At 39.5% G+C, this 12,653-nt stretch overlaps 1 protein-coding gene across 1 annotated transcript; it reads left to right on the top strand.

Annotated features, from left to right (window-relative positions):
* Positions 1–176: 176 nt before the first annotated feature.
* naaladl1 (N-acetylated alpha-linked acidic dipeptidase like 1) lies at positions 177–11,156 on the top strand. The gene is made up of 19 exons (XM_086205388.1): positions 177–523; positions 919–1,091; positions 1,219–1,340; positions 3,584–3,703; positions 4,162–4,354; positions 4,533–4,626; positions 4,738–4,842; positions 5,610–5,695; positions 5,782–5,901; positions 5,988–6,073; positions 6,160–6,223; positions 6,509–6,576; positions 7,095–7,186; positions 7,671–7,764; positions 8,399–8,480; positions 8,661–8,834; positions 9,414–9,501; positions 9,592–9,684; positions 9,925–11,156. Exons 1-19 carry the CDS (start codon positions 324–326, stop codon positions 10,100–10,102), a joined length of 2,232 nt encoding a protein of 743 aa, XP_086061514.1. The 5' UTR covers positions 177–323; the 3' UTR covers positions 10,103–11,156.
* Positions 11,157–12,653: the final 1,497 nt, after the last annotated feature.

Here is a 12,653-nt window from a genome sequence, read left to right as displayed (position 1 = left end):
AATCATAGATACGATCTAAAAGTTCACACAGTCATTGTGAACAAAAGACATAAACCCTCACAAATGCACACACACACACACACACACACACACACACACACACACACACACACACACACACACACACACACACACACACAGGGACAAAGTCCATTCCATTTGCAAACAGTAATCAGTAAACCTCACTATGTCTGCATGTCTCTTTCTGGACGTTGTATTTGGTCATTTGGTACACGTAAATTAGATGCAAAGATTTCCTCAAACTTGAGCTTGAATTCATATGTGACCTGAAGAACATCTTTTTTTACATCCCAAGGAGCAAAATGATAAAGCAGGTGTTGATTGGAGTTTTCTGTGGTGCAGCTGTTTTCACCGTAGGCATCCTCATCGGTCACTATGGTATAACCAAGAGCAGCAGCTCGGCACCGTCCTGGCTGAGGGATGTGGTGAAGGATGTGGATGAGAGCTTCATTGAGACATTCCTGTCTGAAGTGGACAACATCCAGATTCAGGAGAACCTCAGGTAGAGTGACAGATGATTCTTTCATTCTATTCATACTTTTTTTGTTCACGTGAAATAGGGTGAAAACAGAAATAAAAACAGAAAAAGTAGATTATTATTTGATTATTAATTAATCTATTTCATTTCAATTTATTATTATTTTTTTAAAATCCTGCCTTGTTCTCTGATATATTAAAGTTTACCAAACAAAATAGAATTTAACATATTAAAACCGAAGGCCTATTTTGTGAATGTGGTACTTTTCTTGATAATCTGGGAAAATAGTCATAATATTGTGGAAATGGAATTGGAATCGTGTTTGTATTCTCATTGAATTCTTCTTTCTTTCAGCATTATGAAGGAGGATATCACACAGTTTTGGATCTCACCATTGTCATTATGGTCTCTTTTCAAAGGGAGTTGACCAAAGTGCCTCATATGGCCACCACTGCTGGAGACGAGCAGACGGTGCAGTTTATGTTAAAGAGATGGCAGGACCCTGAGAGCGGTCTGGATCAGGCTTGGAGAGAAGAGTACATGGTCTTCCTGTCCTTCCCTGACCCCAAAAACCCTAACAAGGTTACAGTAGGTGAGCTCACTGAAGTTGTCATCAGGAGCATCTATACCAGGCTTCTAAAATCAAACACAGCCATAAATAACTGAAGATGCTTTTACTCCTATAACCTCCTTGTATTAACTGTTTTTTTTTCTTTCAGTGAATCCATCCAATAAAGTCCTGCACACTGCCAGAGAAAAAGAGAAGCCATATAATTCAGACCAAAGCAATCCTGAAGTGGTTCAGCCATACGCTGCATACTCTCCTGCTGGACACCCAAAGGTAGAAAAAAAAAACCACACACACACACACACACACACACACACACACACACACACACACACACACACACACACACACACACACACACACACACACACACACACACCTAAGAATAACCAGGGGGAGAACTGCCACCCGTGAAGGGCGGAAATTAAAGTAGTACTTTCAGATAGTGCAGAGGATAGTTAAAGTTTATGAGATTGTACCTCAGTCAATTATTGTTTTAACCATAAAATTTTAGCGCTCTAAAAAAAAACAACAGTTGGTAAAACATGTAGATGTGAAATTCTGCACATCGCTGATTCATTTTTTTCTTGCTTAATATACAATTATTTTGTTGTTCAAATATCACAGTAACTCTGAAAATAGGGTCTTCCAAATATAGGCTCTTAAATGCAACGCCAGAGGAAAGAAGTCATGCAAAATGAATGCATAACAGAATGTGGAAATGTTTTCTCTGTGTGGTTTTATGTTTCACAATCCTTTCAGAGTTTTAGTAAATCATTTCTTTTTATATGGTTTTATTATTGCCGCAGGCTCGTAATATCTTTGTTAGCTCTTATACAGATCTTTTGGACAAAGGACTGCAATGTTATTATTCAATCATTCATTAAAAATTACAATCTTTGTCAAGTTTAAAACAAATCTTTGTTATGGTATTTAACAAAATACGAAAACAATTTTTCAGTCGTCAACATTTTTGGTTAATCAGCGAATTGTTGCTATGCATGAAAAAGCTTTACATGAATTGGCACATCTTTTATTGAGGCTCGAATGAAAATTAGACATAGAGAAAATAAAGAGATAGATTGAAGATTTTATGGGTTTGAAATGCAGTGTGTGTATAAATATATACATATATATATATCGATTGATAGATAGATAGATAGATAGATAGCTAGATAGATAGATCTAGATTTATATCTATCTATCTGTAGCTATCTATCTATCTATCTATCTATCTATCTATCTATCTATCTATCTATCTATCGATATATATCTGTATATACAGTATATCTATATCTAGATTTATATATACTGTATATATATATATATATATATATATGCAATAACTCAATAAAGCTATAAAAACCCCATGATAACATCTTGAGCCAGTTTTATGATAAGGGAGTCTTTGTTCTTGATTGTTTTAGTATGTTCAAAATAAGAGTTCATTACATTTCCATCACATCCATCCATCCATTTTCTACTGCTTATCCTGTTAAGGGTCGTGGGGGGTGGAGCCTATCCCAGCAGCCTTCAGGTGAGAGGCGGGGTTCACCCTGGTCAGGTCACCAGTCCATCCCAGAGCCAACACATAGAGACAGACAACCATTCACACTCACAGTCACACCTACGGTCAATTTAGAGTATCAATCAGCCTCGTCCCCTCTTGATGTCTTTGGACTGTGGGAGGAAGCTGGAGTACCAGAGAGAACCCACACAGGAACAGGGAGAACATGGAGACTCACATAGAAAGATCCTGTGCTGGAGCCGGGGCTCAAACCCGCTGTGAGGCGACAGTGCTAACCACTGCACCACCGTGCTGCCCTTCATTAAATTTATGCAACTTAACTCAAGATGAGTCCATTGTAATGGTGTTCCAAAAATGTAAGAATTTTCTTTGACTACAGCTGTTTTCAAAAATCAGCTGCGGTATGGAAATAATTCATGCTACAAGAATAAAAATCAATAAAAATGACAAATAATATGTAAAAATAAATATTTCGCTTAAATGTTAAAGAATAATAACTTTTCTTTGTATAGAGTTTACTATTTATTTAAAGAATGGCTTTGAGGGTCTATTTCTGATGTCATGTGACTGAATTTCACAACCAGAGAGGTCATCTCAAGGCCAAAGCCATTTATGTGGAGCGATAACGCAACAAGTTATGATGCTGCTGTCAGGGTTAACAAACCTACAATGTCCCCCATTGTGAGGTGCAAGGTCTAACTTATTTGTCACAATTTCAGGAGAAGATGAAGAGAGAGAAAACCGTGACTTCAGGAGGTAGCAATCTAAAGTCATAAAAAAGTGTGGTTCAGGGACTTGGGGAGGGGGTGTGAGATCATTTTGTGAGGATTTGGAGGATCAGAGCTCTCACTTACTTCCAGATTTCCAATCAAGCTGCACATATTTAACTGTAAGGATTTTGAATTTTGGTGTAAAAAGATTACATTACCTTATGGCATCAGTTGGTGTTGGCCAAGTGTTGATTTTTTCCCCCTCCTATGGGTTTCAGGGGAAACTAGTTTATGCCAATCAGGGGAAAATAAGTGACTACCACCTGCTGAACCAGACGGTGGACCTGAGAGGAACCATCGCCATCACTAGATACGGTGGAGCAGGAAGAGCTGATAAAGTGAGTAGGATCCTGTTTATCTGGTTAATTTTATATAATGAACAGCAAACAATGTGTTCAGTAGAGATAAAGAAATGTATGTCATGCTAGTGGGAGTCTGGAGAGCAGATGTGTTACAAGATAATGAGTGTGGCAAACCAAAAACAAAACTTAATTTCCTGGACTGGATTTTTATTTGCAGCGCTGTGAAATATTATGAATTCTGTAGTGTGACTGTCAAACAGAAAACAAAGATGAGAACTTAGCTATTGCTAACGTGTGAAAATATGCAGGAAATCCACTAAATGTGTTATGTGTGACCACTAAAAATGCCAAAAGGCAACTTTTAAACCCAATAAAGAAGCAAAAGCTCTGGAAAGGTTGAATTTAGATATAATTTGTGTCTCTGAGGGATTAAAACAACACAAAAAATAGATGGGAACTGATATTTCAACAAGCACTGACTGTGTCTTCTCCAGGCCATCAACGCAGCACCCTACGGTGTTATCGGTGTGCTTGTCTATACAGACCCTCTGGACATCAATGACAATCTCATGTCGGACACCAATGAGACATATCCTCATTCCTGGTACCTGCCACCTTCTGGTGTGGAGAGAGGCTCCTTTACCTCTCAATTTGGAGACATGCTCACACCCTACTTGGCTGCAAAAGGTAATTAAAACACCTATGCAGTGGCTGAAGAAGATAATGTGTACATTATAGAGTATGCGCAAGAGGTTGTTTTTTATTTTCTTATTACATCTTCACACTTAAAGATAAAATCAGGCCACATGATTGTAATATAACCGATGGATAACTTTATGACCCATAATCATTTGTCATTTTGCAGAGGAAACCTACAGAATTCCAGTCAAGAATATAACCGGCATCCCTCCCATTCCAATTCAACCAATTGGATTTGAGGATGCCTACATATTAATCTGGTTTGTGATGAGACAAATCTGTTTGCAACCATGATTTTATAATGTTTACAACAGTCCTATTCAAGAGTGCACCATAAAGACAAATTGAATTGTGTTCTTTGGTCATTTCAGTGAGCTTGGTGGGGAAGCGGCTCCAGACACATGGCAAGGAGCTTTCAACTGCACCTACAACTTTGGTGGTCCAGGGTTCAAACACACATCCGCCTTCAATAACAGGTAGTCAACGGGCAGATATCATCCAATCAGCAACTGCAGCCACGTGATAGCATCTCTGATGCAAAAAGAAGACAAGCTCAGCCCTCAGTCACTCGTTGCCTTTTTGGAAGAAGTAAACCTAGAAAATGATTCATACTTCTTACAAACTGATGAACATATGAGCCCAGAAGACAGTTAAGAGAGGCAGCTCTCCCAAACAACAGTTTCTGAATAAGTTTCATCCCGCCTTTAGCCACGGACGAAAGAAGATATATTAAAACAAAGTAGTACCTTCAGGCTCAGGCCCTAAAAAACAGAAAACAAAACAATAGGGATTAAATTCAGCTTCTTAAACTGGTGGATTTCTTTCTGCATGTCAGCATAGAACGAAAGAGAAAGTCCAAGGTAAAACTTTCATTTCAATGTAATAAGTAATCACAATGGTAGACATTTTCTTACAATACATGTAGCTCTAGTTTGAGGGCATGGGGATTGTTTCTGCCAGCTGTTAATACTTTCAAAGTCCTTGCACAGATTATTAATGCCCTGCAGTTCTGCTAGATTATTAAAAAGAGGGTACTGAAAACAGGATATGGTTCCTAATGCCAAAAGGCCTGTGTTTAAGCTGTTTTAAGGCACTGAGTAAGAATATTGTAACAGAAATCAATGCGGACAGTGTTCGGCTGACACGCAGCTATGATAATTCATGAATACCAAGCTGAAAACTAAAGGGGATATCTGTTTCTTGTCATCTTGGCTTCTCACGTCTCTATTTTAATCTGTTCCAGTGACGTGAAACTGGATATCTTCAACTATGAAGAGGTGAAGAGCTCCTCCAACGTGATGGGAATCATCAGGGGGAGTGTCGAGCCTGGTGAGATTGGCGGTCACTTCCAAATCAGCCATTACATGCTTTCAGTTTGTTTATGTGTTGTTGCACACGTTTGTTTTTGAGTATAGACAGATACGTAATCTACGGAAATCACAGGGACAGTTGGGTTCATGGTGCCATTGACCCAAGCAGCGGGACATCAGTTATGCTGGAAATGACAAGAGTGCTGGGGAAGATGGTGAAGCAGGGTGAGGAAAGTTATGACTGACTAACTGACCGAATGATGGCTTCAGGTTCTGGGCAAGAATTTAATCTTGCTTCCTTTTGGTGGCAGATAAATGGAGGCCACGCAGATCAATTATCTTTGGAAGCTGGGGAGCAGAGGAGTTTGGCCTGCTTGGGTCTGCAGAATACACAGAGGTGATTTTTCACAACAAAAGTGATGAGAAACAAGTAAAATGTATCTCCGAAATGTGTGTTATGCCATGATCTTGTCATTCTTTCAGCAATATTTCACAAAGCTCAGCGAACGCACTGTTGCTTACATCAACGTGGATATTGCAGTTTTTGGTAAGAAGCTCCACCTGCACCACCATTGAGTTATAAATGAAATTCTTTCATGCTAAAAAGCAAAAAAACAAAACAAAAAACCCTCACAGAAACATGGGATCTTTTTCTCAGCACAAATTATTACAAATTCTCTCAGCTACAGTTTTGGGAATCTCTGGCTCTTTTTTTTTTTCTTAACTTGTCAGATGTTCGAAATAATAGAGTATGTTAAATGCTTAAAAGAATGCAATGAACTGCCGCTGTACACTGTGTTATCTAAATCTGATGTATCCTTCCTTCCCATAGCCAATGCTACCCTCAGAGCTTTAGGGATGCCATCAGTCCAGAATGTCATCTTCACTGCCACTAAACAGGTGAGGTCTGAAGTCCAGCTCGTGCATCAGGGTAGATATTTGTGAAGTTCATTAGCTTAGCATTTGCAGGACAATGACTGCTCTCAGTATGATAAACAGTTCTGCAACCATCATATACTGTAAGTGTATATATTCGCAAAACTATAAGATAAGTACCTGATTTATTTTATTGAAAACCATGCAATTTTTCCTGAATTAAGTGAATTAAATATTGTATCGTTATCATCATCCACAGTATGTATCCTCTTATACCTTTAACTAGGAAAGAGGAACATATTCACGAGTGTTATCTGGACTAACTGAGATACATACAGAAAAAAAACCCATGATGGTTGTGCGTCATCTGTCTGTTACACCTTCAAAAATTCACCCTATCAGCCTGACAGTTTCCAGTAGTCCTGCTTACTGACAGACAAACAAATGGTTATGGAAACGTAACCTACTTGGCAGAGGTGATAAAACTTCTCTCACGCTATCGGGTGTTGCGAAATGTCTCATGAAAGTGTGTTTGTTGCAAGGTCAAAGCTCCCGGAGGGGACTCAATGTCCGTGTATGATAACTGGATCAGATATACGAACAGAACCAGCCCAACTTATGGACCCATTCCCAGGTAATCCACACGCGTCTGTGGTATGTCACCATTACTCTTCCCTCAAACAAAAATCACGAGCTAACATAGGCAGACTGATAGAGGAATATTGGAATTCCTACTGTATTCTTCGAAAAAGCATGCATACTCATAAATATCTCTGAATAATTTTATAAATAAACTAAGGCGTCAAACCCTCTGGCAAACAAATTTAATAATCCTGTCATGCGTGAAATGTGGGATATACTGTTTGTGCTGTTTTTTAAATCAGAGTACACTGTAGGCTAGTATAAAATAGAAAGATACAAACAGGGCTTATTTTTGATGATATTTAAAGATTTTACAGAACGTTTCCCATTAAAAATTTTTGCCAAACTGGGCGAGTTCTTTCTTTCATTATGTATGTCCGTACAGTCAGTCTGTTTGCATTTAGTTACAGTTCCTCTTCAGTCCATCGTATTCTTTATCTAATATGTTTTTATGTTGTTTTTTCATCCTTTGGCAGTGTGGGCTTCCTGACAGCAGAAGGGAGTGATTATGCCGCTTTTGTCCATTACCTGGGAATCACTTCCATTGATATGTCATATACATACGACAAGGTATGAAAGATAAACTCAGTGTGACTGGCAGGAAAATTCAGTGAAAACTACAATGATTTATTTTGCTTTTGCTTCATAAAAATACACACACACACACACACACACACACACACACACACACACACACACACACACCTCTTTCTTTAGGTGTTTTTAAAGCCGAAATAATAACAATGACAAAATTCTTTTTTTATATCTTTAACAAATTTTTGTTTTATGTTGTATGTAAAACCAATCACTTCAATCACTTTATGCTGCACTGAACTGACCGTAAAAGGCATGAACCTCAACTTTTAGTACTGTGGTAACTTCTTTCAATGCACTGCCAATTTGAGATGAGATTCCCAAAAATTCCCAAGAAACAAATCCATGTCAATGTGCAAATGTCCAAGGAAGAGTGCAAACTGAATAGAGGAAAAACAAATATTTATAATGATAATAATGTGTAAAGACTCTCCTGTAATCCAGCCAACAATACAGTGAATGTATTTACACTTCCTTTAAATTCTTTCCCCCTATTTTCCTGTGTATGATATTATTCAAATTACACATTTAAATATAAAGCATTATTTTTAAATTGTTCACATAATTCTGATGTATTGAGAAGTAATCAGATTCATTTTTCCTCACACAGACTAGGACAAAGGCTCGGATTTACCCTGCATACCACACAGCATACGACACCTTCGACTACGCCTCAAAGTTCATTGATCCTGGTGAGAAAATGCTGCCTCACTTTAATCCTTTTTTTTAAGTCCTACTTAAAGCATGTTTGCTAGCTGGCTTGAGGAGAGAATGCTCATTTATTTCTATTTATTTTCCCCCCAGTTTATCTGTCTGCCACGGCGCCACTGTGATTTAGTGTGTAAACCATTTAACCCTACCGCATCTCTCAGGGTTCCACGGTCACCAAGCCGTCGCCAGAACAGCAGGAAACATCCTGATTCGACTGGCTGACAGCCTGCTGTTGCCATTCAATTGCAGCGACTATGCTGAGAGTCTGGAAGCCTACCTCACCACAGCTGTGATGCTATATGAGGATGAACTCAAAACCAAGAATATTTCCATGGGTAAGCACAGAACATGTTGGGACACGTCAGGATTAAAGAATATGATTCAGTAAATGTTGCTTTGTTATGGTTTTTACTTTTCCATCCTGGGTCATGGCAGCTGGAAGAGGATTATCTTCTGATGTACAGGACTACTTCTGATAAGGTGTTCTGTAATTGTTGGGTCTTGATCAACCCAACCTTCCCGTGTCTAAAATAATCAAAATACTTTTGGAAGTGTAAGTAACGTGAATTTAGAAGAATTTGTCTTCAGGTTACAAGGGGCGGCATGGCTCGGAGGTACAGTGGCCGTCTAGCAACCGAAGTTTCGCTGGTTCATGTCCAAGTATCCTTGAGCAAGATACTGAACCCCTAATTGCTCCTGATGGCCCTGTGCGACCAATCCAGGGTGAACGCCCCCTCTCACCCAATGTCAGCTGGGATAGACTCCAGCCCCCCTTCCTGCAACCCTCAATGGATAAGCAATATAGAAAATGGATGGATGGATGGATGGATGTCTTTAGGTTACATGTGACAACAGACCAAGCAACAGAATCTGAATCCAAGAATGATGACATGGAATTACTTGCTTTCTTTCAGAACCACTAAAACGTGCAGTGGCCAGTTTTCGCAGTGCAGCTTCTGATTTGGATCAAGTCATTCGAACTTCAGATCTGGCAAATGAAACGTATGTGAGACATATTTATATTTACCTACCCTGGTTGACAGAGGAAAAAAACCTGTTTGTCTGTCTGTCCATCTCTCTGTCTTTTCTCAGGCCACTGAAGGTCCGAAAGATCAACGACCAGCTCATGCTGTTGGACAGGGCTTTCTTAAACCCTCTGGCCTTCCCAGAAAAATATGGATCCAGGTAAGAAGATGATGTGTCAGTCACATGTCAGGATGGATTTATTCAGTGTGAAAAGGTACAAGACTCAAATCCAAACCATCATATGATTATAATCATATTTAATTCACTAATTACTGGAGATGCTTTATTGACCTTGTTTTTGAAATGGGTACACACACCCTGAAATATATTTCTGAATATTTGTTATTATCATCTTGTTCATGTTTGTTTATCCTCATCTTCTTGCATTTTCTACCTCAGGCATGTTATCTGGTCCTCCAGCAGCACCGGCAAACCAACATTCCCAGGTTTAGCTGACTCATACGCCAATGCTGTATCCTCAGGACAGCCCAGTGACTGGGACAAGGTGCTTTACCACCTGTCAGTCTTGATCCAGGCCATCGAGGGTGCCGCGCACACGCTGGTCGACGTCATATAGCTGAAGAGGAGGAGGACAGAGGACAGAGGACAGAGGGAGGAACTGCATAAATCAGGGATTTACAAAAGTGTGACAGGAACCAGCAGCTTAACATGAGCTCTGATCCATACGTGCACTATAACTGCATTCGGAAAACTGGGACATGATGAGACTATGGTGCCTGTACTGTATATCATGGCATTAGCTGATGCAAATGTGAATCATTGTAAAAAGCTCAAAAAGATTTTTGGCACAAGATTGAAATATTGAAATATGAAAATATGCTAATACAATTACTTTTATGATGAACCAGCAGAATAACAGTCTTTTAAAATTGTCAAAATCTAAATCAATTGTTAAAACTGGTGTCCCAGAAGTTAATGAAAACAGATATTTACAGTTGCCAACGCTGGTGCATATGTGTCTCATTCTCTGATGTATATCTATACACAGCACCTGTCATATCTGGCCATCATTGAAGTGCGGACACTTGCCACAAGGGGTCAGAAATTGTTTTAGAACAATCCTGTCCCCCCTTAACCAGGAACTGGAATTATATGTGGAGCTGTCATGTACAACAGAAGTGAGTGATGTCATAGTTTATCAAATGAACCCATAAGAGGAAAATTTCATTGATCTATCTTAGGGACGAGGTCATGTTAATCTACTGTTTAGCCTCCATGTATAAAAACTGTAATGTGTGAAGAAAGAGAATCTTTTAAAAAAAAAGAAAGCATGGAAATATAACAACATCCAAAGACTTTGTTGCTTTCTGACTACATGTCCTCAGTATTCTCTCCTATCTAGATTCACTGGTAAACAGGTCTTTTGAGGACTGCTGGTTTCGTCCAAGCCTTCCTCTTTGGTTAAAGTTTACAGCATTAGTCACACCCATCTGAGCCCTTAGAGCCGCTGCAGAAACATGACTTAGGAACAGCACCAGTGTGTGATGCACAACTGTGTGTTTGCATAGGTTTCTGGTTTGGATGGAGGTGGGTTGTTCCATTTATTTTAGCTTTTATTCACTTAAAAAAAAAAAAAGTTGCTCTTTTGGTTCTTGGTTATTCACAGTTTGCAACTACCACTGTTGCTCAAAATGTGGGTCAAATGAATTTAAATGCTTGATTTATCTGGTGTGAAAATATTGTGGATGCTTCTCAGGCCCACTTTTCCTTCATGCTTCGAAGAAGATGCATTGACTGTTGAAATGTCATCATCTTTGCACTTTAACAAAATGCTCTGAGGGTTATCCAGGAGCCTCAACATCTCAATCTCTGTCTTGGGCTGTCTGCTTTGCTTCTCCCGTGATGAAAGGTCTCCAGTTCTAATAGATTCTCCATGCCAAGGCTCTTTCCTCCCAAGGTGTGACATGGGATGTTTTTTTGCATACTAACAGAGGTTTGCTGAATCCTCTTCCTCTTAGAGACCCTGGTTTTAGTTCTGCTTCTGTCACCTGATATGCAGGATCTCTCAGAGGAGGATATTGATGAAGCCTTGTGGAATGTCTTATCTCCTTGGTACATCTACTGATTGCAGGGCAACAAAAACCTGCGGTGTTTTGGTAATGCAGCTGTTCCAGTCCTTGTCTGTCTCTCCAGTTACGTGGTGCCGCCAATTTATGTGAGATGATCAGCGTGTTATAGCCAGTTTGTTGTTAATGATTGCTGGAGCTGGACACACCAGGATGGACGTCCTGGTCCTGGTCATCATAACGCTCACTTCAAGCCCTGGAGCTGATAAAAGTGGACTGACTGGTTGTGCTGCTGAGTGTGTGATGAAAGTCTGATGTCATGAGTAAAGTCCATGTCCTCCCGCTTCTTGATCACAGCCCCCAGCCTGGTTCAACCTCACCCAGTTGAAGATGATAAAGGATCTTTGGTGGACTATCCAGATCTCTGTCCAGCCCATCATATCAAAACCCTTCTTCAAATCGATGAAAACAACATTGAATGACCACTGACTCTCACGCAGCTGTCTTGCAATGATGCAGGGGGTTCTATCTGACCTGAATAAGACCTCCCAGCTCAGAACCCCTTCTGTTGCTGTCTAAACTGATGTCTTCACCCTGGTGAAGACCTTGCTTGGATTCCTCTCAAGTTCAAGCCATCATTGAGGATTCTCTCAAGTTCAAGCCATCACTGAGGATTCTCTTTGGGTGATGACTGAACGTCTCCCCTCTTTGGGGTATATAACAGACATACTCTCTTTATTTCATTGACAAGCAACCTAATTTGATCCTCTCTGTTGAAGCAATTGCCATAGATGGAAAAGAGCAGCTCAAAAACAAAACACAGCATATATGGAAAACCCAAACTGAGAACCCCATTAACAGATTAAATCTTTTGGAAAGTTCACAATCAAACTTGGAAACATTTCTCTTGCTGGAATCAGAAGTGAGCGTATAGCAGGAATGACTGGTCGTTTTGTTGATGAGATATATATAGATGTATTTTTGAAACGTTCTTTTTTAGTCAGGGAATGTTTACAGAGCTTGGACTCTTTTTCTTTTTTCTTTTTTTTCAGTAACAGCATATTTGACATTCACACGGTTTGACATGAATATTTGCAGAGC

Source organism: Aulostomus chinensis, chromosome 6 (assembly GCF_037954235.1).
Source record: "Aulostomus chinensis isolate RoL2024-O1b breed Wild chromosome 6, RoL_Achi_v1.0, whole genome shotgun sequence".
NCBI lineage: Eukaryota > Metazoa > Chordata > Actinopteri > Syngnathiformes > Aulostomidae > Aulostomus > Aulostomus chinensis.
The sequence above is the reverse complement of the archived record's forward strand: the minus strand, read 5'-3'. Positions and strand labels throughout refer to the sequence as shown.